Below are 25653 nucleotides of genomic sequence, written 5' to 3'. Positions count from 1 at the left end.
ATTATTACAGCCTTCTAATTGATTTCCATGCCTCCACTCAGCTACTAGAGTCATCTTTCTCAAACATAAACCTCATCATGTTACTTCCCAGCCTAAATGTCTTTGTTTCTTTTCCCATAGTTTTCCAAATAAAGTTCAGACTGCTTAGGTTAGCACACGAGACAGTCTATGGTCCAGTTCCTGCTGCTCTCTGGTTTCCTCCCCTCTTGCATGTCTGTACACTTCCTCCGGTGAAATCAGCTGGAACTATCATAGTTCTGAACTCACTGTGCCATGTTAGGCCTCTGAGCCTTCACATGTATGTCTCCCTCTGCCTAGAGTATTCTTCCTTTCCTTTTTGTCTAAATAATTCTCATTAATCCCTTAAAACTAGGTATATACATCCCTTATTTGGGGAAGCCTTTCCTTACTCTTAGATCTGATTTAAATACTCTCTTTCAAAATGGACAAAGGGCATGAAGAAAGGCTTTGTGAATGAACAACACAAAATGCCTACTAGGTAAATAAAAAGATGTTCAGGCTCAGATTAAAACAGTGTACTTCATTTATTCACCTATCAAATTGGCAAAGATTTAAAGAGTGGTATCACTCAAGGAGAACGTGGGGAGATGGGCTCACTCCTACACTGACATTGGAAGTATAAATTTGCCATCTTCTGGAGCACAGAAAATGGATGTGTATATTTATCTAAGAACCATTAAAAAGTATATGCATACACATACACCCCTTTTGACTCAGCATTCTCCTCCTTGCAATATATCCTAAGAAAATAAGTTTTTTTGGTAAAACATATTTTCACAAGAAAAATTTCAGGATGTTCATTCATAAAAATATTAACAGTGGTTATTTCTGAATGGTAATATGAGTAATTAAAGTGTTTCTCTAACTTTTCTGAGAAGAACATGTATTAATTGTGAGAGCAAAACAGGGGAAAACAGAAGCCCCAGTTTAGTGCTCCTGATACCCTGTTGTGCTTGCCTCCCCTGTTGCCCTCATTAAACAGTGAGTGTGCTGAGGGCTATCACCATGAATTATTCAGTATCATCCCACCAGCCTCTGGCTCAGAGTAGAAAATGCTGGATGAGTGAGTTACACCAGTAACAGCTAACAGTTATTGAGCATTTCCTGTGTCTTGGGCATTGTTCTAAGCATTCGACATATTAACCTCACTCTCATGAGATGGGTACTATTATTATCTCTGTTTTGCTGGTGAAGTAGGCTGACAAAAGTTAACCAACTTCTGTAAGGCCACACAGCTGTAAGTGGCGGGGTTGGGATTCAAACCCATGCAGACTGGCTTTTACTAGTGACACAAGGTAGCATCGTGGTTCTGAGTTAGATTGTATCTCTGATTGAGAATAGTTGGATTAGATTCCAGGTCTAGGATTCCAGCCAGACAATTGGGCATCAGTTGAATCGTGGTCTAAATAAAAAGGCAGAATTTGACACCCACAGATCTGAACCAAATACCAGGGAAGTAATCTTCATTTCTTTGGCCTTTAAAAAAAAAAACTCAAATCATTTTAGACTGTAAACTTATTGAAATTGGTATCACCCCTTGGGATTTAGCTTTGTTATATGTTCCCTCTCTCTGCTATTCATGTCCCTTCAAAACTTAAAGACCTAAATTTTTAATTAGTTCTTTAACTCTTCTTCCCACCACTTCTCTTTCTCAGTAAGATTACTTATGACACGTTCATCAAATTTTATTTTTAAAACCTATCAATCTTCATTTTTACCATATCTTCTCTTTTTTTCTTTTAAAGTCTCAGAATTTCTGAAAGCTGCATTCCTATTATCTGGAACTGTACTGAATAATATGATGGCCACTAGCCATATGTGGCTTTCTAAGTTAAAATTAATCAAAATTAATTTGAATAGGCAAAAGATTTAAACAGCGCTTCTCCAGGGAGATACGAGGCTGGTCAGTAAGCACAGGAAAAGATGTTCAACATCATTAGCCATGTAGATGTAGGTTAAAGCCCCAATGAGATAACACTACACACTATTAGAAAGGCTAAAACAGTCACAAATGTTGAAGAGGATGAAGAGGATGTGGAATCAACCATATCTCTCATACATTACTGGTGGGAATGTAAAATGCTATAGCCACTCTGGTAAACAGTTTGGCAGTTTCTTATAAAAATACACTTAACGTTCAACCCAACAATCAGACTTGTAAATAACCTGTGGTTAATTACCATAGAGTAATGAAAAACATGTTCACACAAAAACCTGCACACTAATACTCACAGCAGCTTTATTTGTAATAACCCAAACTGCAAACAACATAAATATCCTTTAATAGGTGAATGGGCAGACAAGCTGTGGTATATCCATACAATAAACTCAGCAATAAAAAGGAATGAACTGTTGATACATGCAGTAAAGTGAATGACTCTCAAAATCATTGTGTTCAGTGAGAGACGCCAATCTCAAAAGTTTACATACTGTGTGATGCCACACATAAAACATTCTTGAAATGACAAAATCGTAATGATGGAGAACTGTTCAGTGGTCTGTTGACTGTATGACTACAAAAGGGTAGTATGAGGGGTTTTGAGGGATGATGGGGTAGTTCTGTATCCTGATTGTGGTGGTACTTACTATAAAAGGAAGGGAAGAAGGAAAGAAAAGGAAGAAGTGATTCATGTAAAACTGGTGGTATCCAAATAAGCTCTGTTAATAGTCAGTTTCCTGGTTTGGGTCACTGTGGTGATATAGGATGTTACCATTCGAGGAAACTGGGGGAAGGGTACACAGGAACTCTCTATATTATTTTTGTAACTTCTATGTGAGTCTACAGCAATTTCAAAATTAAAATTTTTTAAATAAAGTTACAATTCAGTGCTTCAGTTACAGCAGCCACGTTTTAAGTACTCAGCAGTTCCATGTGGCTAATGGCAGCCATATCAATGCAGATATGGAATGTTTCCATCAATGCAGAAAGTTTTATTAGACAGCACTGGTCTAAAAGCATACGTCTGACTCTGGCCAGTGTTCTCTCCTCCTTGAGTATTTCAGATTCTAATATCACATGAATACTTTCTTGTATTTTCTGTCATGTTACTTTATCAACTTGTTGTTTTGCTTATTTTCAAACCTAGAGAAATACTTCTCTTTACTTTCTCAAATTTCATGTCAATTTAGGAATTTATTTGACATGGGTTTTAATAGGTATCTGGATATTTAAATTTTCTAACAGTTCTGCATTTTGCTTCTGGACCAATTTTATCACCTGTATTAAGATATAGTCCTGGGACTTCCCTGGCAGTCCAATGGTTAGGACTCCGAGCTTCCACTGCCAGGGGCATGGGTTTAGTCCCTGGTCAGGGAACTAAGATCCCGTATGCTGCACGGTGCAGCCAAAAAAAAAAAGATCAAAAAAAAAAAGCTCTCATATAGTTATTCTAATATACTTTCTTGACAGTATCCATTGTATTTTCCTTCTCTTTTACCCTTACCCAAAAGCTTTTTCAAAATGTTGGATTTCTGAAAAGGTGCGTAGTTTTTCGTGTTTGGTGCTGTTTCTTCCCTGTCTTCTGGATGTACCGCTTTTGAAAAGGTAACTCCTTCGATTGCCATGTTCTAGTCTTTTGTCCCATAACACTTATTCCTCTTCGGCACCTTTGTATTTTCACTTAAAAATTAATGGGTACTCACTTTATTGTGGAACTTTACTATGGAACTTTATACTTGAGCTTCATCCACCCTGCAGGATACTTAGCTTTATAGTTTTATACGAGCCACCATCTTGGATTTGAAGACAAGGCAGTAGAGGATGAAACAACAGCTCAAGATCCATTCACATAGCAACAAAGTTGAGACACTGAAGGAAAAAAAAGAATAGGGGTGACTCACCTGAAGAAAGCCACAAAAAAAGAAAAAGAAAGGAATATTGGAATTAAGATTTGTATATTTGTGGAAGGAAAATCTGAATATTATAATGATATCAGTGTTCCTTCAAAATAATTCACAAGTTTATTACAATTATAATCAAATTCCTATAGGATTTTTCTTAAAACTTGACAATGCAGAAACTCATCTGGAAGACCATCAAAGAATATTTGAAGTGTAAAAACAAATCATAATTAGAAATAGGAGGGAAAAAAGCCAGGTAGTAAAACTTAGTAAGACAACAGTAATTATGATAGTGTAGGCTTGGCATAAAAACAGAGTAATAATCATTGAATCTAAAGAGCCAGGAAATATACCCTAAACAGTATAAGAATTCAACAAAAGAAAGGGTTCTTCTTGAATTAATTGTATAAATTGTATCTGATTTCACTGTCTCTAATACATAAATAAACAAAGGATATGAATAGAAAATTTACCAAAGAAGAAATATAACAAATAAGGAAAATAAACAGAATTTTCTAGGATTGAAGAAATAAAAATGAAAACAATGAAGTTCTGTTTCTCATTATTAAATGGGTAAAGGTTTTTATCATTAAAATGCAGATGCAATTGATGGTACAGTTAAACTCATGCTCTCCTTCTCTGCTGTCATCATCTCCTTCCTATTGTGGCCTTACTGCACCTTTCTTGGTGCAGTAATATTGCACATTCTATCATTCAACAAATCATATCAGCTCTACCTTTGAAATACATACAGTTTAAATGTCTCCAGTGTTCCTCTCCTGGTTCAAGCCCCCAGCCTTCTTGCCTGGTTTATTGCTATAGCCCCTGACTTGTTTCTTCTTATCTTGCTCCTCTGCAATCTCCTCTGAACACAGAAACCAAAATTACCAATTTAAAATGTAAGTCTGCCAGCAATCCCATTACTGGGCATATACCCTGAGAAAACCATAATTCAAAAAGAGTCATGTACCACGGTGTTCATTGCAGCACTATTTACGATAGCCAGGACATTGAGGCAACCTAAGTGTCTATCGACAGGTGAATGGATAAAGAAGATGTGGCACATATATACAATGGAATATTACTCAGCCATAAAAGGAAATGAAATTGAGTTATTTATGGTGAGGTGGATGGACCTAAAGTCTGTCATACAGAGTGAAGTAAGTCAGAAAGAGAAAAACAAATACTTTATGCTAACACATATATATGGAATCTAAAAAAAAAAAATGGTTCTGATGAGCCTAGGGGCAGGACAGGAATAAAGACACAGATGTAGAGAATGGACTTGAGGACACGGGGAGGGGGAAGGGTAAGCTGGGACGAAGTGAGAGAGTGGCATCAACATATATACACTACCGAATGTAAAATAATTAGCTAGTGGGAAGCAGCTGCATAGCACAGGGAGATCAGCTCAGTGCTTTCGTGACCACATAGACGGGTGGAATAGGGAGGGTGGGAGGGAGATGCAAGAGGGAGGGGATATGGGGATATACGTATACATATAGCTGATTCCCTTTGTTATACAGCAGAAACTAACACAACGTTGTAAAGCAGTTATACTCAAATAAAGATGTTACATAACTAACTAAAAAAAAAATATAAATCTGATCATGTCATTTCTCTGCTCAGTAGACATCAGTTGTATCCCAGCTCACTCAGAGTAAAGCCAAATTCATCTTAATAGTCTACAGACCCTGCATGGTTTAGTGTCCTACCTTTCCTTTCTGACCTCGTCACTCACACTGCCCCCCTTGCTTTCTCTACTCTGTTCATGTTAGTCTCCTTGTCATTCTTGTAGTAAGTCAAGCATACTCATACCTCAGAGCCTTTTTACTTATGGTTATTCTGCCTGAGATGTTTTAGCCCAAAATACCTCCTCAACCTGCTCCCTCTCTTCTTTCAGATCTCTGTTCAGATGTCAGTGAGGTCTTCCCTGACTGCCCTTTGTAACACAGTACCCTCTCATCCTTTCTAAGCCCTTGCTCCACTTCATTTTTCTCTATTGCACATACCACCATCTAAGTTATATGTTTACTTATGTGTTGTTTTTCTTTTTCCAGCTAGATTGTCAGTTCAGTAGGTACAGGGACTGTATTCACTGCTGTATCTCTAGCACTTAGCAAGTGCCTGGCACATAGTAGGCACTCAGTATTTATTGATTAAGTAGGAACATTGATTAAACCTTTCTGTTTTGTTTCTTTAATTTTTTTCTTTTATTCTTTTTTTTCTTTTTTTAAATTAATTTTTTTATTGAGTATAGTTGATTTACAATGTTGTGTTAGTCTCTGCTGTACAGCAAAGTGAGTAAGTTATACGTATTCTATGATAGTTTGTGTCCCTCCATCTGGCAGATATAACAATTAGAAACATATACACATCTAACAACACAGTATCAAAATACAGAAAGCAAAACAAATTAAGGGAGCAATAGAAAACTCAACAATAATATTTGGAGACTTCAGTAGCCCCACTTTCAATAATGGATAGAACTACTAGGCGGAAGTTGATTGAACCTTTTTGGACGTCAACTTACAGCATGGTTTAAAAGCCTTTTTTTTTTTTTTTAAGTAAGAGAATGTTAAATTCTATCCATTGATGACGAGAGAGAGAGGTCTGCATGTAGCAGGCTCTGAGAGGATGAGATCAAGAGCAGTAATAAAGGTTGTTTTTCTCTCTCTCTCTCAGAGAGTAAGAAAAGAGATGATGGTAGTGTAATAATTTCCAAGTATAGAGGAAGTTGTACAATCAAGAACAAGCACTATGTGTTGGCCATCTTTAATAAACTCAAAATGGATCAAACACCTGAACATAAGGCCAGACACTATAAAACTCTTAGAGGAAAACATAGGGACTTCCCTGGTGGCGCAGTGGTTGAGAGTCCGCCTGCCGATGCAGGGGACGCGGGATCGTGCCCCGGTCCGGGAAGATCCCACATGCCGCGGAGCAGCTGGGCCCGTGAGCCATGGCCGGTGAGCCTGCATGCCCGGAGCCTGTGCTCCTCAATGGGAGAGGCCACAGCAGTGGGAGGCCCGTGTGCCACAAAAAAAAAAAAAAAAAAAAATAGGCAGAACACTCTTTGACATAAATCACAACAAGATCTTTCTTGACCCACCTCCTAGAGTAATAAAAATAAAACCAAAAATAAACAAATGGGACCTAATGAAACCTCAAAGCTTTTGCACAGCAAAGGAAACCATAAACAAGATGAAAAGCAACCCTCAGAATGGGAGAAAATATTTGGAAATGAAGCAACTGACAAAGGATTAATCTCCAAAATATACAAACAGCTCATACAGCTCAATATCAAAAAAACACAACCCAATCACAAAATGGGTGCAAGACCTAAACAGACATTTCACCAAAGAAGACATACAAATGGCCAACAAACAGATGAAATGCTCAACATCACTAATTATTAGATAAATGCAAATCAAAACTGCAGTGAGGTGTCACCTCACACCAGTCAGAATGGCCATCATCAAAAATTCTACAAACAATAAATGCTGGAGAGGTTGTGGAGAAAAGGGAACCCACTTGCACGGTTGGTGGGAGTGTAGATTGGTATAGTCACTATGGAGAACAGTATGGAGGTTCCTTAAAAAACTAAAAATAGAACTACCATATGATCCTACAATCCCACTCCTGGGCATATATCCAGAGAAAACTATAATTTGAAAAGATACATGCACCCCAGTGTTTATTGCAGCACTATTTACAATAGCCAAGACATGGAAGCAACCTATCAGCAGAGGAATGGATAAGGAAGATGTGGTAAATGTATATAATGGAATATTACTCAGCCATAAAAAGGAACAAAATTGGGTTATTTGTAGAGACGTGGATGGACCTAAAGACTGTCATATAGAGTGAAGTAAGTCAGAAAGAGAAAAACAAATATCGTATATTAACGCATATATGTGGAATCTAGAAAAATGGTATAAATGATCTTATTTGCAAAGCAGAAATAGAGACACATAGAGAACCAATGTACAGATACCAAGGGGGAAAGGAGGGGAGTGGGATGAATTGGGAGATTGGGATTGACGTATATACACTATTGATACTATGTATAAAATAGATAACTAATGAGAACCTACTGTATAGCTCAGGGAACTCTACTCAGTGCTCTGTGGTGACCTAAACAGGAAGGAAATCCAAAAAAGAGGGGATATATGTATACATCTAGCTGATTTACCTTGCTGTACAGTAGAAACTAACTCAACATTGTAAAGCAACTATACTCCAATAAAAATTAAAAGGAAAAAAAAGAAAACTAGGTTGATGGAAGCAAAATGTTGATGCAGGTCAGTAGCAGAAAATAAGGCTATAGGTGACGAATAGATGTTAAAAGTGTTGAAAATGAGTCAAAGGAGCTAGGCCTGCCATGATGCCTGATAGAGATCAGTAATGTGAATTCTTGAACTATGAGAGGTGTGAAAGCTCTCTAAATCCAGGCTAATTAGTGTCATGTAAGATAGCAAGGAGGGTAGGATAAGAAATACCAATTGAGAGGCAGTTGTAACAAGGCAGAGTTGAGGTATCACTACTCTAGGTTAGTAAGGAGTATATGAAGCAAAGGCATGAATCAAAGATAAGCCGTCAGTGATGTGGCAAAGAATGAGGTGATTAACTGCATATGGGATGCAAAGGGAGAGGAAATAAAAGGTTCTCTCAGTATTAAGAGATCATATTCCCTTTTAATTATTTTCTTTTTTCATTATAGGTTTTCCTGTCATTCACAGAAAAATGGATCATTTAAACCTTTGGAGGACTCAGTTATCACAATACTTCTATACTACCAACTGAGATTCATGTATATTTATGACCATAAATGTCTGCATCATAGAACTGCTGAAGAACTAAAAGAGAATATTCTTTAATCTTCTTAAAATTTATTCCTAAAAATAATCCTATAGTGTCATGATATTACTAAATTAAACTAGAAGGCACAGTTATTAAATTATTAGACTTGTTAATAAGAGCACACATGTGCAACGGCTACTGTATCCTGACAGTTACCAAACCTCAAATTTTGATGATTTCCCTTTGTGGGAAAGGTCATTACATTTGCAAGAAACCACTGAACATTGTCATCAAATATATTTTCAGCTGAGTGTCTTTTAGGAGAATTTACTTGAAACAAGTTCTAGAAAATTCCATGCCCCACCACTAAGTGGATTTGATATTATGGCAGCAACTTACAGACTTGTGGTTAGTACTGTGAACCACTACAGCAGTGTGGTGATAGACCGACGTTTTGAGCAAGCTGTACATTATTGCACTGGAACCTGCCACACCTTCACCCATGGAGTTGACTGCATTGTGGTCCATCATAGTGTTTGTGCAGACCTCTTACACATCCCTGTGTCTCAGTTCAGAGATGCAGATCTGGACTCTCTGTTTCTACCCCATGAAAATGGGTTTTCCTCAGCTGAAGGTGACTATCCCCATCAGGCCCTCACAGGCATACCCAGGGTCAGGAAAGGATCTACATTTCAGAACACCTGTAACTTAAAGGACATTGCAGGAGAAGCAATCAGTTTTGCCAGTGGGAAAATAAAAGAATTTTCCCTTGAAAAACTCAAAAACTCTAACCACGCAGCTTACAGAAAGGGAAGGAAAGTTAAGTCTGACTCATTTAACAGGAGGTCAGTTGATTTTGACTTGCTCTGTGGCCATTATAACCATGATGGGAACTCCCCATCCTTTGGTTTACTCCGGAGTTCCTCAGTCGAGGAAAAATCTTTGTCCCATAGAAACTCACTCGATACGAACCTGACTTCATTGCTTCTTCACAACTTCTCTGAAGAAGACCTGGTTACTCAGATTTTGGAAAAACATAAAATAGATAATTTTTCTTCTGGAACAGACATAAAGATGTGCTTAGACATCTTGCTAAAATGCTCTGAGGATTTGAAAAAATGCACAGACATCATAAAACAATGTATAAAGAAAAAGTCAGGGAGTAGCATCAGTGAAGGAAATGGTAATGATGCAATTTCTAGCTCTGAAACTGTCTATATGAATGTAATGACCAGGTTAGCATCCTATCTGAAAAAGCTACCATTTGAATTCATGCAGTCTGGGAATAATGAGGCTATAGATTTAACAGAACTGGTCAGTAATATGCCTAGTTTACAACTGACTCCCTTCTCCCCAGTATTTGGCACTGAACAGCCCCCTAAGTATGAGGATGTTGTCCAGCTCTCAGCCCCTGACTCTGGACACTTTCAAACTATAGAACTGCAAGATGACAAGCACAGTTCTAGGAAAACAGACACTGTAAAATCCATTCCAAACAACTCTACAAATTCCTTGTGTAATTTAGAGATAAGTGATCCCAGACCTCTAAAAAATGTCCAGCTTCAATCACAGTCATTAACCATGAACGCTTTAGAAAATGTTTCTTCTGGTAATCTAGTGGAAACCCTTTATATTGAGGAAGAGTCAGATGGAAAGAAAACATTAGATAAAGGACAGAGGACAGAAAATGGACCCAGTCAGGAGTTGTTAAAGGTAAATGAAGATAGAGCAGAATTACCAGTTCGTGGTACTCATCTTAAAAAATGCCCTGCCTCAATGCAAAATGAAATTGGTAAGATATTTGAGAAATCAGTTGTTAATCTACCTGAGGAAGGTCTTAAATCAAAAGTTCCTAAAGTTGAAGAGGGAAACCACAGAGATTTTATGAATCCTAACAGTCAGGAAGAGATAGATAAATTGTTAATGGATTTGGAATCTTTCTCACAGAAAATGGAGACCTCTCTAAGAGAGCCACTTGCCAAAGGTAAAAGCTCTGTCTCTCTAAATAGTCATAGTCAGTTGACTGGTCACCTCCCTGTAGATCTTGAGCCTGAATCTAAAGTCTCTTCACCCACGGAAAAAGTCTCACCTTCCTGCCTAACAAGGATTATTGAAACCAATGGACACAAAATAGAGGAAGAGGATCGAGCCCTCTTACTGCGAATTCTAGAAAGCATTGAAGACTTTGCTCAAGAACTGGTTGAATGCAAATCAGGCAGAGGGAACCTATCACAAGAAAAAGAGATGATGCAAATTCTACAAGAAACCTTGACAACTTCCTCGCAGGCCAGTTTATCAGTCTGTAGAAGTTCTGTTGGTGATAAAGCCAATGACACTACCTCAGTGGTTTTGATTCAGCAGACCCCAGAGGTGATCAAGGTAAGACCCGACAATCTTCAGTTCTGAGATGTCGCCAAAGAAATGTTCTAATGTTTGCAAAATTTATAAACAGAAACTTTTTTTGTTACTCATTTTATGTTCTCCTAAAGCTCCTGCCCTGCACTAGGCACGGTCTCACTAAGTTCAGTGGAGAAAGCCAAAAAGCAAAATCTTTAGAGTCAGTCAGACTAGTTTTAGTTGCCTTCCCCACATCCTTTATCATCTTCCTAGCTCTGTGACCAAAGGAAAGTTACTTAGCCTTAATATTCTCATCTATATAATGGAAATAATAACGATCAAGATAACTTATGTGAAGAACAAGCAAGGTGCCTTACACAAAGTAGGCATTTAATATTAGTTCTTACCCTCAGTCAACCAGTAGGCCACTTATTACTGAATGCTGTGTAGAGTGCAAGCCAGTATAGAAGTTAAAATCTAGTTGGGGAAACAAAGCTAACATACCAGAAACAGTATGTGAACATGTAAGCATGTCTCTGAAAGTTTTGTTAGTGCAGTAGGTCTTCAAAGAAGGTAAAGACTAGAGGATGTGAGATTTCCTTCATCATGCAAGTGGGAATAAATATCCATCTACAGTCATAGGGTAGAAGTATTTTCAAAAGGCTTTGAATCTACCCTGCTACTGATAGCACTGTTTTTGAATAATCCCAGAAAGGGAGTTATCTGCCCATTTGTAGGTATGTGTGTGTGTCTTAGCACAACAGGATTATTTTTGTTCATTTTCCATGTCCAACGCAGTTGGTAAGAGGCTCTGCTCCACCTCACTCAGGGACCCAGGCTGATAGATGCTCCATGTCCCTACAGCTGCCCCATTGCCCCATCTGGAATATGTGGCCTGTGAGTTCACCAAGGGAGGCGAAGAAAGGGATGGAGCTTTTAACTGCCTTGTCCCACACATGACACACTTCCCATCTGCTCACAATCCAGTGATTCCAACCTGAAGTCTAAGAGTCATAGGGGAGCACATAAAATATTTGGTGAGCACTGTCTCTACCATATGAATATACCATACATGCCAACATGTATGAATTCAGACATGAAGCCAAAGCAAGTTGTAAAATAATGATATGAATTATTTAGAGATATTTACATTTGTCCAAAAAGTATGAATAAATACACGGATACATCAAATACAGTATTCAGAACAATGATTAATCCCTAGAGGAAGGAAGAGAGATGGAACTGAGGAAGGGTGTCCAGGGCCTCAGTAAAATTAGTAATGTTCTATTTCATAATCTGGTGATGGATTGTAAGTATTTTGTCATATTATTTTATGCCATGTTGTATATCTTTAATGTAGTAAATTTAAAAAACAAATGGATATTAGAGATGGCATAAATATGGCCAAGTTAAAAAACAAGTTACTTATTATTTTAGCATTAATGTTTTCATTGGAACAGGAAAAAATGCATATTGTGATCAGAATAAATTTTACCTCGTATTTGTTTTGTGGCTGTTGTTCTCCTGTGCACATTTTTAGTTACTAGTGACACTAAAGTTTAAAACAATAACTACTTAAGGTTATTAAATAATTTAGGTCTAAAGATCCTCAAGTGTTCACTGAGCATTTCTGTGAAGTCTCTGTGTGAGCCTCCTCATTCATTGATTCACAGATGGTAATATCTTTAGTTAATGTGAGTCAGTGCTGGGGGGAGGAACTATGGAAATTAATTATAAAAATAAGAAAAAAATCCTTTCATGTACATAAGCAATTCTGATGTGCTTAATATTTTATAAAGAAAAGAAAATGCCTATATAGCAACCTCAAAATGGTAATAACAGAAGATCTAACAGTATTTGTGATCTGAGCCATGCCAAGATATTTAGATGTATTTTCTCACTATTTCCCCATTAAAAAAAACAGAGTCTACTTTCTCTGATGACATATTCCAATGTCTCACAGCCACTCTAGCCAGAAACTCTTACTGTAATATAGTGTTTTGAATTTTATTTAACCCTCTCGCCCCATTATCTTCTGAGAAAAAAGGAGACAAAATTATTCTAGGAGAGGTGGGCTACAGAAAGCAGAAAATGTGAACTTGAAGCCAAGAATAGGTCCTGTGCAGCATCTCTCCTGTGTCCCTGGTTGACAGCTCATAAGTGGGTCTCCAATCTACGTACAGCTACCTGAAAATGACACAATGGCCTCTAATGAGCTCCCCAGTTTTTTGACAAGTATGGACTGAAGTCAAAATCATATTAAAAGACTCTCCCATAGGTCTTTTAAATAAGTTCCAATATCATAGAATAAAATTTGATGAGATTTCTTCTTTTTTTCCCCCCAGAGGTACATAATTTTTTTAATTGAGGTATAATTGACTTATAACATTATATTAGTTTCAGGTGTACAACATAACAACTTGATATTTGTATACACTGAAATAATCACCACAATAAGTCTTATTACCATCCATCGCCATTATAATTTTTATTTCTTTATTGAGATATTGAGATTTCTTCTTAATGAAAGTTGAAAAAGTAATTCATGAAAAGCTAATTTAAAGAAACAGGTAATATAAAATGTTTAATTCAGGAATGTACTTAATGCAAGAAAACAAAACTATTCTTCCTTGCCTCCTACCTTTTCATTTTTTTTATCTTTCTTTTCTTCTTATGAAATATTTTAAATCAGGAGATGGCAAACGTTTTCTATAAAGGGCCAAATAGTAAATATCTTAGGCTTTGCAGGTCACAAGTTCTCTGTCACATAGTCTTCTTTGTTGTTTGTTTGTTTAAACAACCTTTTAATAATATAAAACCATTCTTAGCTCCAAGTCTTAAAAAATAGGCAGTGGGCCAGATTTGGCCCACAGACTGTAGTTTTTCAACCTCTATTTTAAACAAATAGAAAAGTATTGTGAATGGTAGAAAAAGCATTCTTATTACTCACCACTTAGCTTTGTCAAATCTTAATGTTTTGCCATAGCTTTGTTTCAGATCTTTGTTTTACTTAATATTTTCATTAATATTATCATCATCGTTTAATAAAAGGTCATCTCAGATATAGTTGAAATCCCTAGGGCTCCCCTCCCCAGTATTCTCTCCCCTTTCCAGAAGTAACCACTTCCTGAAGTGTCAATATTTATCTCCTGCAAGCTTTTTTTTTAAAACGTTTTTTAAATTTTATTTATTTATTTTTGGCTGCATTGGGTCTTCGTTGCTGCGCGCGGGCTTTCTCTAGTTGCAGTGAACGGGGGCTACTCTTCATTGCAGTGCGCGGGCTTCTCATTGTGGTGGCTTCTCTTGTGGAGCGTGGGCTCAATAGTTGTGGCACACAGGATTAGTTGCCTCGTGGCATGTGGGATCTTCCTGGACCAGGCTCGAACCTGTGTCCCCTGCATTGGCAGGTGGATTCTTAACCACTGCACCACCAGGGAAGTCCCATCCTGCAAGTTTTTATACAGTATTGTTGGTCATGTTTTTATTCTTGTATAAAAAAAATGAACAGAAAGTAGCAGAAAATAAAATCAGAGAGGTAGGTTAGGGCCAGCTTACGAATGACCTTCCTTGTATGCTATGCTAAATAGTTTGTCCTACAAAAAAGAAGCAGACTCTGGGCCTCCCTGGTGGCGCGGTGGTTGGGGGTCCGCCTGCCGATGCAGGGGACGCGGGTTCGTACCCCAGTCCGGGAGGATCCCACATGCCGTGGAGCGGCTGGGCCTGTGAGCCATGGCCGCTGAGCCTGCGCGTCCGGAGCCTGTGCTCCGCAACGGGAGAGGCCACAGCAGTGAGAGGCCTGCGTACCACCCAAAAAAAAAAAAAAAAAAAGAAGCAGACTCACAGATATAGAGAACAAACTAGTGGTTGCCAGTGGGGAGAGGGAAGCGGGGAGGGGCAATATAGGGTTGGGGGAGTAAGAGGTATAAACTACTAGGTATAAAATAAGCTACAAGGATATATTGTACAACACGGGGAATATAGCCAATATTTTATAATAACTATAAATGGAGTATAACCTTTAAAAATTGTGAATTACTATATCATACACCTGTAACTTACATAATATTGTACAGCAACTATACTTCAATTTTTTAAAAAAGAATTTGTTCTAGGGGAGTGAGGAGCTAAAGAAGACTTTAAAGCAGAGGAGCCCCACAAGTACAGTTTTTTAAGAATAATAATTTTTTAAAGAATAATAAATTAAGGCTTTTATTTTTTCAACATTTTGGACAGTCAGAAATTTTCCAGTAGTTCAAAACATTTCAAGTAAAAGACTTACGTAAGGGGCATGTAGGAATTGCTTTTATATGACATTGATGATTATCCCTGAGAAGAAAGATTGACTTGACAATATTATATATAATTAATATTTTAATACATATGTATTTCAAAATAATTTCTCACAAGGAACAGTATTTGTTGTCCAGAAATACTATTCAAACCTATATTGGGAGAGGGAGTCAAATAGAAAATACTAGGAGGATGTTGAGAGATTGATAAAGAGGATATTGGTCTAAATCAGGGGTCAGCAACCTGTGGCCCATGGACCAAATGGGACCTGCCACCTGTGTTTGTAAATAGTTTTATTGGAACACAGCTACAGTCCTTCACTTACATATGGTCTATGACTGCTCTTGTGCTCTGCCTACTAAGCTGAGTAGTTACAACAGAGACCTTAAAGCCTAATATATTTACAATCTGCCCGTTTACAGAAAATGTTTGCTAATTCTTAGTCTAGATATTATTTCATTGTAGATCAGCAAAACAGACTTTTGATAAGGTTCAGTGTGATATTTTGTTAAAGACATTGGAAATCTTGGAAACATCATTAAATATCAATAGCAAAAACTACCAATGATGGATGGCAGTAGAACAGTGTACCAGTAGAAACAGAAAAGTAAGTAAGCCCAGAGTTTCAGAATCCTTCATCATGGGTTCTGATCTACACAGCTTTCTCCCCTTTCCTCTCCAGTCACTACCTATCTCTGACTTTTCCACTTAAGGTAGATTCCTTTTTTTTTAACATCTTTATTGGAGTATAATTGCTTTACAATGTTGTGTTCGTTTCTGCTGTATAAAAAAGTGAATCAGCTATACATACACATATATCCACATATCCCTTCTCTCTTGCATCTCCCTCCCACCTTCCCTATCCCACCCCTCTAGGTGGTCACAAAGCACCGAGCTGAACTCCCTGTGCTATGTGGCAAAACAGATTCGTTTTCATCCCCTGTCTTATTGCCTGTTCTTTTTTCCTTTCTTTGCTCATGAAGTCTCTCACTGTGTCAAGTTATCTATATCATTGGTCAACAAATGAGTGTTTGCCTGTGTACATACATTTTTCACAAAGACTCTAAGTGACAGGAAACAATCCTGTAGGTCCTAGAATAGCTGAGATGTTATTCAGATGGGTCTGAAATGAGTTAAACAGAAGAGAACAGTATGTTTTCACTTATATGTAGAATCTACAAAATTAAAGCAAATGAATGAATATAACGAAACAGACTCACAGATATAGAGAACAAACTAGTGGTTACCAGTGGGTGGAGGGGTGGGAGATAGAGCAAGATAGGGGAAGGGGGTTAAGAGGTACAAACTACTAAGGAGAAAATAAAGAAGCTACAAGGATATATTGTACAGCATCGGGAATGTAGCCAATATTTTATAATAACTAAATGGAGTATAATCTATAAAAATACAAATCACTATGTTGTATACCTGAAACTAATATAATATTGTAAATCAACTATACTTCAATTTAAAAATAAAAAGAACAGCTTGTAGAGGAGAGAAAGGAGGTGTGGCTGAGGTTTCAAAGGGTTTCATAATAACAAATGGGTGAATTACTTAGGACATGTTTTGACATGGGACATTAAAAAATTTTTTAAACACTGAGAAAAATTGTACTGCTTTGGAAGTTCACGTAATAAATGATATTTTAATTCCATGTTTTATTACCTCCAGCAGATGGTATTACAGTCGTTTCTGGTCTGTTTTTAGCCTTATGGGGCAATAACCTGTTGGCTATTATTCACAGATTAAAATAATAAACCCTAGCCTCCCCTGAAAATTATTTACTTTTACTTAATTTTAGTAAAAACAAAGCCGGGGGAAATTTCCATTACTGCTTGTCTCAATGGAAAGAGTGGAGGGCAGGGGGAAGAATTCTTCAATGAAAGAGGAAGATTTTTTTTTAAGCTATACTATAATATTTAAGTCTAGTGAAACCTTACAAATTTCACTAATTGAGGGGGAAACCTGTCTGAATTACTAGAAAGTACAAATTAAAATTTTAATGTTTAATTTTTTAAAACTATTAATTTCAAAATTATAGAGTAAAACTATTATCAGAGTATTGCCAGGTGTGAACTTTAGCTGGATCTATCTTAATAATGTGGTAAAGATCATTCATAGTTGTTAAAAATGATTAAAGAAGACAATTTAGGTGATCAAACAGGCTTTATTTAACACTTCATGAAGTAGAATCTCCTTTTGGAGAGTGGCAAAATGGAGTGGAAGGCAAGAAGCTTTTACAGGATAAAAAATGAAGAAAAAGGAAGAGGCAAATATCTGATTGGCTGGGGCCCCATAGTCAACCTTGTTTGGGGTGAGAAGGCCCACAGTTGGCTTGGCATTTGGGGATTAGCTGACTGAATATACAACATTTTTGGTCAAGTGGACCATTTACAGGGACACATAAGTTATCCAAGTTTTGGTTTGATGACATGGCAGAAGCAGCTCCATCTTGAGCCTAGAAGTTTATTTTAACATAGTTAATACATTATTGGTATGCAAAATGGAGGTTGCTAAAATGCTTTAAAATGCTTTTAAAAAGATAGTTTCTAAATAGCTTAAACATGTACTGTGTACAGCACACAGTTGGGGATAAAGATAAATCAGACATCATGAGCTTTGTGGAGCTCACAGTCTAGTAGGAGAGATGAGCTATTTACTGTGATGCAAAGTAGAAAGAATGGATTCCATGAAAGAGATAAGTGAAGTGCTACAGAGTTCAGAGGATGGAGAGAGAGATCCCAGCTTGTGGAATTCAAGGAAGTTTCTCTGGAGGAAATAGCATTTGGATGTGGATACCCTACTCTTATCCAATTAATTTACTTAAGGTCCTAAATGTTGGTGTTATTACAGTGTTAATGATACTAAGGGTAGAGGTTTATTTCTCACATTGGCTTAGACCATTTCCATACTGTTCCAGGACATCAAAATGTACCTTAATCTTCTCCATCTATCTTACAAATATAAGCCTTTGGTCCTAGGAGAATCCAGTAAGGGAGGCTAGATGGATAGATCATAAATCCATTGTTTCTCTCAAACCCAGGCTCTCTGGTAGTCTAATCTTGATGATCAAGGGCAAACGAAATGGGCTTAACAGAACTCCCCTTCCAAGAGAGTATAAAGGGAAGTATCAGGCTGCTGTGCTTATATTATTTCAAATTCCAAGTTAGTAGAATTCACACTAATAAAGTAAAGGGTTAAATGGGTGGGACCCATCTCCCATCATTTTTCTGCAGTTTTTAAGTCAGACTCTAAGCAGACATTCTATCTCACAACCTAATTCGTACCTTATCTTCTCTTTTACCACTTCAGACTCCAAAATTGTAATCTCCGGCTCCCAAACATACCCCTATAGAAATGTAAGCACATGCAGAGAGATTTATGAATTCCTCTCAAGTTTCTTTGCCTGAGCCACTATCCTCTATTGGCCTTTATTTAGCAAATGGTAGCGTTAAATAAGTATTTATTGAATGAATAAACAAAAAAGTGAATGAATAATCAGATGAAGGGATTTTTGCTTGTCTGCTTTGCCCCTTCTCAAATGGAAACTCTGCCCTCTTGCCTGAAGGCCATCTCTTTCCCGGCCCTTGGCTTCTCAAGGGTGCATGCAAAAGGACCTGACATAAGGTTCCCTTCTAGGACTTGAGGGTGGTGCCTCAGCAAGACTCAAATATCTCACCCAGACCTCTGGCCTCTTAATTCCTCTAGCTTTTAACACCTAAAAACCTATGGTGTTCTGGGGAAAATCCCATCACCTTCCCTGGCAAGAGGGGAGAACCCCATTAAAAGTGTAGATCATTTTACCTTATCGCAGGATGGAAATTTCTTGATTATAGACTGTAGGCATTTTGAGGAGAGGGTGCTCCCTTATTAACCATTGCACCCTCAAGCCCTAGTGTAGTACCTCCATATACAAGCTGTTTGTTTAAATCCTGAAAATTCCTTTTCCCCATTCTCAGAAGTCCCATCTTCATCCCCATGGATTTAGGTTGGAAAAGAACTTTTCTGGACACTTAATTTCAGTACAGTTGTTTGTTTTTGTTTGTTTGTTTTTGGATGCCCAAGAGGGTCAGGGTAATCTTTTAAGGTGGGAAGGATTTACACTTATTACTAGCACTCACTTTGTTTTTTCTGACCCTGATCAGGAATATGTGTCTGAGATACCATTCCAGGGGCAATAATGGGCCTTCCTAGGTTAATGATCTAACATTACGGGTTTTTTCAAAGTTTAGATATTATATTCTATAATTTCATATATATATTTAAATGCAGAATAATTATGTAAATAAATAAAATTGTATCAAAGCACACTTTTGGAACCTTATTAAAAGTTTCTTCTGGAGCATTTCTCTTTTTACTTTCTAGGTTTTTATCCGTGCCTTCATTAAGATGAACCAGCCATGTCATTGAGGGAAAATGTTTCTTCTCCCCCAGCTTTATAGGTGCTGATGGTTTCTTGAGTTCAGTGCTGGGAATGTTTGACTAGAAATCAAAACACTCAAATAGGAAACCATTCTCCCTTCTACTTCATTAACCACCATGCAGATTAATAAAAGTAAAAAGGGATCTGGCCAGGGGCAAATATAAATTTGCAGAATGAGTTCAACCAGTGTTCCCCCTCCACCTTTAATGTCTTCTGAGATCAGGTCCTTTTGCATCTCCATCCGTTCTAATTAATCAACATCACTTATCTCAGATATGTCCCCACCTGTATTCAAAAGAATATGATAGATATGTATGTACTAATGTAGAAAAATGGTCAAGATAAATAGATAAAAATGTAAATTGCAAAACAGATGTACCAATGTGATCCCTTTTTGTTATTGATATGTCTGTGTGTACACAAAAAAATGGGGGGGGTAAATATGCTCCCAATTATGCATGTTCCTCTAGAAGTAAAATGCGAGACCCAGATATCCAGGTACTTCTGCTAAGTATAGCCCCCCCTACAGCCTCCAGAACAGGAGCGAAAAGGAGCTCCCAGAGCTCAGATTGCTCCTGGTAAGCAGTCCTCAGTTCCCCTCACCATTTCTGCCTTAAGACCATCAGGACTAATCTGATATGCCCTTCATCCCTGTTTACATTAGTCACCAGGGAAGTCTAGGAATCCAGATCATCACTTTCCTCCTCACCCTACTCGTGTACATCCCCTTTTCTGAGCCCAGCCCTAAAATCCTTTCACCATGCCCTGTTGATCATCCACTGGCAAAATGTCCTAGGTCATCAAACTCTTTTCTAAACATTCCCTTTACCTTCTTGTTCTAACTGAAACCTATTTCTCCCTAAGAGTACTATAGCCATGTGAAATGATGGCACTTTTCTTTCCCACTCCACCCCCTGTCTCACTGGATCTAGAGGAAGCAGTAAATGTTCTTACGTTTCATTGCAGCTTCCAGGCTATTCTTTTTCCCACCTCTCTGAAACTACCCTCCCCCAACTTTGAGCTAATGTCATCAGACTTGCCACCCACTACCCCTCCTTGATTTTAGTCATCTACCACCCCCAGGTCCCTTCCCTTATTTCTTGAAGATTTTAACTCCTGGCTGTACTTTCCAATACTACTTGCTAACATTCTTGTGAGTTTTCAGTAGATGAGGCATTCAGTACCTGGGCTTCTCAGTTCTTTGATCTCTCCTCCAGTGAGCTTGTCCTCTGCCCTTCTTTAGCTGCTCATTCTCTGGTCCTTTGTTTATGTCAGTGGCTTTAAAAATATGGTTCCCAACTAACAGCATTAGCATCACCTGGGAGCTGGATAGAAATGCATATCCTTAGGCCCCGGCCCAGGCCTACTAAATTAAAACTCTGAGGTTGAGGCCCAGCAACCTGTGCTTTAACAAGCCCTTTAGGTGATTCTCATACATGATCTTGTTTGAGAACCACTGTCATAGTTCATCATTAAAATCACTCTCTGAATGTACTCTGTTTCCATGCCTTGCCTTCATTTTGTGGTACTCATCTGGGAAAACTCCAACTGATGTTAAATGTGTTTCTGTCTACTCTGGGCTTTTATTTGTGCAGCTGACCTTGGCTGGAGAATATCACACAACCATACTGAGTGGTCTTCTGTTAAATTTATGACTGCATACAGTGTGCCTTTAGCACTCTGGCAGTCCTACTACGTTTCCCTACTCCCTCACTTTCCCGCTCTGCAAATGACTCTTTTGTAGCTTCTTCTCTGTCCTCTAACATCTCTTTCATCCTTGCCCTCAGCAAATTACTTTGGTTCCTATTTTACTGAGAAAACTGAAGCAATACGAGGAGACCTGTAGCCACCCACCTAGCCATATCAGTACCTATATACTTTCCCTTCCCTTCTGTTGCTGTGCATATACAGTCCGGGCACCTTTCTAAGGCCATCCTCTATACTTGTGCTCTAGATCCCCACCTCTCCCATCAACCCAGGGACACTCCTCCAGTGATTGACCCTTTTCTCCCCTGCAGTCATCAGTTTTTTCCCTTTGATCATTCTGTCATCATAAACATACAACAATTCTGCCCTCTTTAAAACCAGGCATCCAAAAGGCACTTTGACATCCAAGAGACACAGCTCCATCAGCTGTTATATTTGCAACATAATGCTCAGCCCTAGGGTCCTTGACCATCAATTCTAGCCTTCTCTCTTTTTTTTTTTTTACATCTTTATTGGAGTATAATTGCTTTACAATGGTGTGTTAGTTTCTGCTTTATAACAAAGTGAATCAGCTATACATACATCCTCATATCTCCTCCCTCTTGCGTCTCCCTCCCACCCTCCCTATCCACCCCTCTAGGTGGTCACAAAGCACTGAGCTGTGCTATGTGGCTGTTTCCCACTAGCTATCTATTTTACATTTGGTAGTGTATATATGCCACTCTCTCACTTCGTCCCAGCTTACCCTTCGCCCTCCCCGTGTCCTCAAGTCCATTCTCTATGTCTGTGTCTTTATTCCTGTCCTGCCCCTAGGTTCTTCATAACCTTTTTTTTTTTTTAGATTCAGATTCCATATGTATGTGTCAGCATACAGTATTTGTTTTTCTCTTTCTGACTTACTTCACTCTGTATGACAGACTCTAGGTCCATCCACCTCACTACAAATAACTCAATTTCGTTTCTTTATATGGCTGAGTAGTATTCCATTGTATATATGTGGCACATCATCTTTATCCATTCATCTGTTGATGGACACCTAGGTTGCTTCCATGTCCGGGCTATTGTAAATAGAGCTGCAGTGAACATTGTGGTACGTGACTTTTTTTTTTCTTTTCCTATGTTTTCCTCTAAGAGTTTTATACTGTCCAGTCTTACATTTAGGTCTCTAATCCATTTTGAGTTTATTTTTGTATATGGTGTTAGAGAGTGTTCTAATTTCATTCTCTTAACATAGCTTTCCAGTTTTCCCAGCACCACTTATAGAAGAGACTGTCTTTTCTCCATTGTATATCCTTGCCTTCTTTGTCATAGATTAGTAGACCACAGGTGCGTGGGTTTATCGCTGGGCTTTCTATCCTGTTCCATTGATCTATATTTCTGTTTTTGTGCCAGTACCATACTGTCTTGATTACTGTAGCTTTGTAGTATAGTCTGAAGTCAGGGAGTCTGATTCCTCCAGGTGCATTTTTTTCCCTCGAGACTGCTTTGGCTATTCGGGGTCTTTTGTGTCTACATACAAATTTTAAGATTTTTTTGTTCTAGTTCTGTAAAAAATGACATTGGTTATTTGTTAGGGATTGCATTGAATCTGTAGATGGCTTTGGGTTGTATAGTCATTTCACAATATTGATTTTTCCAATCCAAGAACATGGTATATCTCTCCATCTGTTTTTATCATCTTTAATTTCTTGGATCAGTGTCTTATAGTTTTCTGCATACAGGTCTTTTGTCTCCCTAGGTATTTTATTCTTTTTGTTGCAATGGTAAGTGGGAGTGTTTCCTTGATTTCTCCTTCAGATTTTTCATGATTAGTGTATAGGAAAGTAAGAGATTTCTGTGCATTAGTTTTGTATCCTGCTACTTTACCAAATTTCATTGATTAGCTCTAGTAGTTTTCTGGTAGCATCTTTAGGCTTCTCTATGTATAGTATCATATCATCTGCAAACAGTGACAGTTTTTCTTCTTCTTTTCCAATTTGTATTCCTTTTATTTCTTTTTCTTCTCTGATTGCCGTGGCTAGGACTTGCAAAACTATGTTGAAGAATAGTGGCAAGAGTGGACATCCTTGTCGTGTTCCTGATTTTAGAAGAAATGCTTTCAGTTTTTCACCATTGAGAATGATGTTTGCTGTGGGTTTGTCGTATATGGCCTTTATTATGTTGAGGTAGCTTCCCTCTTTGCCCACTTTCTGGAGAGTTTTTATCATAAATGGGTGTTGAATTTTGTCAAAAGCTTTTTCTGCATCTATTGAGATGGTCTTATGGTTTTTCTTCTTCAGTTTGTTAATATGGTGTATCACATTGATTTTGAGGATATTGAAGAATCCTTGCATCCTTGGGGTAAATCTCACTTGATCATGGTGTATGATCCTTATAATGCGTTGTTGGATTCTGTTTGTGAGTATTTTGTTGAGGATTTTTGCATCTATATTCATCAGTGATATTGGACTGTAATTTTCTTTTTTTGTAGTATCTTTGTCTGGTTTTGGTATCAGGGTGATGGTGGCCTTGTAGAATGAGTTTGGGAGTGTTCCTTCCTCTGCAATTTTTTGGTAGAGTTTGAGAAGGATGGGTGTTAGCTGTTCTCTAGATTGTTGATAGAATTCACCTGTGAAGCCATCTGGTCCTGGACATTTGTTTGTTGGAAGATTTTTAATCACAGTTTCAATTTCATTACTTGTGATTGGTTGGTTCCTATTTTCTATTTCTTCCTGGTTCAGTCTTGGAAGGTTATATACATTTCTAAGAATTTGTCCATTTTGTCCAGGTTGTCCATTTTATTGGCATAGAGTTGCTTGTAGTAGTCTCTTAGGATGCTTTGTATTTCTGTGGTGTCTGTTGTAGCTTCTCCTTTTTCATTTCTGATTTTCTTGATTTGAGTTCTCTCCCTCTTGATGAGTCTGGCTAATGGCTTCTCAATTTTGTTTATCTTCTCAAAGAACCAGCTTTTAGTTTTATTTATTTTTACATCTTTATTGGAGCATAATTGCTTTACACAATTTTCTGTTTCTGCTTTATAACAAAGTGAATCAGTTATACATATACATATGTTCCCATATCTCTTTCCTTTTGCGTCTCCCTCCCGCCCCAGCTTTTAGTTTTATTGATCTTTGCTATTGTTTTCTTTGTTTCTATTTCATTTATTTTTGCTCTGACCTTTATGATTTCTTTCCTTCTGATAACTTTGGGTTTTGTTTGTTCTTCTTTCTCTAGTTCCTTTAGGTGTGATGTTACATTGTTTATTTGAGATTTTTCTTGTTTCTTGAGGTAGGATTGTATTGCTATAAATTTCCCTCTTAGAACTGCTTTTGCTGCATCCCATAGGTTTTGGATTGTCGTGTTTTCATTGTCATTTGTCTCTAAGTATTTTTTGATTTCCTCTTCAATTTCTTCAGTGATCTCTTGGTTATTTAGTAGCATATTGTTTAGCCTCCATGTGTTTGTGTTATTTTATGTTTTTTTCCCTGTAACCGATTTCTAATCACATAGCGTCATAGTCAGAAAAGATACTTGATATGATTTCAATTTTCTTAAATTTACTGTGGCTTGATTTGTGACCCAAGATGTGATCTATCCTGGAGAATGTTCCACGTGCACTTGAGAAGAAAGTGTAATATGCTGTTTTTGGATCGAATGTCCTATAAATATCAATTAAATCTATCTGGTTTATTTTGTCATTTAAAGCTTGTGTTTCCTTATTAATTTTCTGTTTGGATGGTCTCTCCATTGGTCTAAGTGAGGTGTTAAACTCCCCCACTATTATTGTGTTACTGTCAATTTTCTCTTTTATAGCTGTTAACAATTGCCTTATGTATCGAGGTGCTCCTTTGTTGGGTGCATATATATTTATAATTGTTATATCTTTTTCTTGGATTGATCCCTTGATCATTATGTAGTGTCTTTCCTTGTCTTTTGTAACATTATTTTAAAGTCTATTTTCTCTGATATGAGAATTGCTACTCCAGCTTTCTTTTGTTTTCCATTTGCGTGGCATATCTTTTTCCATCCCCTCACTTTCAGTCTGTGTCCCTAAATCTGAAGTGGGTCTCTTATAGACAGCATATATATGGATCTTGTTTTTGTATCCATTCAGCGAGCCTGTGTCTTTTGGTCAGAGCATTTAATCCATTCCCGTTTAAGAGAATTATCGATATGTATGTACCTATTACCATTTTCTTAATTGTTATGGGTTTGTTTTTGTAGGTCCTTTTCTTCTCTTGTGTTTCCCA

General features: G+C 37.7%; 1 protein-coding gene across 5 annotated transcripts in view; it reads left to right on the top strand.

The window, feature by feature from the left end:
- PPP2R3A (protein phosphatase 2 regulatory subunit B''alpha) overlaps positions 1-25653 on the top strand; it is a 222679-nt gene that overhangs the window by 47631 nt on the left and 149395 nt on the right. For 3 of the 5 annotated variants that reach the window (XM_030873423.3, XM_030873425.3, XM_060298585.1), the window contains one exon: positions 8585-11043. In XM_030873423.3, coding sequence (XP_030729283.1) covers positions 9049-11043 — 1995 coding nt within the window. In that variant the 5' untranslated portion in view covers positions 8585-9048. Of the gene's footprint in view, positions 1-3467; positions 3566-8584; positions 11044-25653 lie in introns of those variants that run through there. The other 2 variants (XM_060298583.2, XM_060298584.2) reach the window with 2 other exon arrangements.

This window comes from Globicephala melas, chromosome 4 (assembly GCF_963455315.2).
Source record: "Globicephala melas chromosome 4, mGloMel1.2, whole genome shotgun sequence".
Lineage (NCBI taxonomy): Eukaryota > Metazoa > Chordata > Mammalia > Artiodactyla > Delphinidae > Globicephala > Globicephala melas.
The sequence above is the reverse complement of the archived record's forward strand: the minus strand, read 5'-3'. Positions and strand labels throughout refer to the sequence as shown.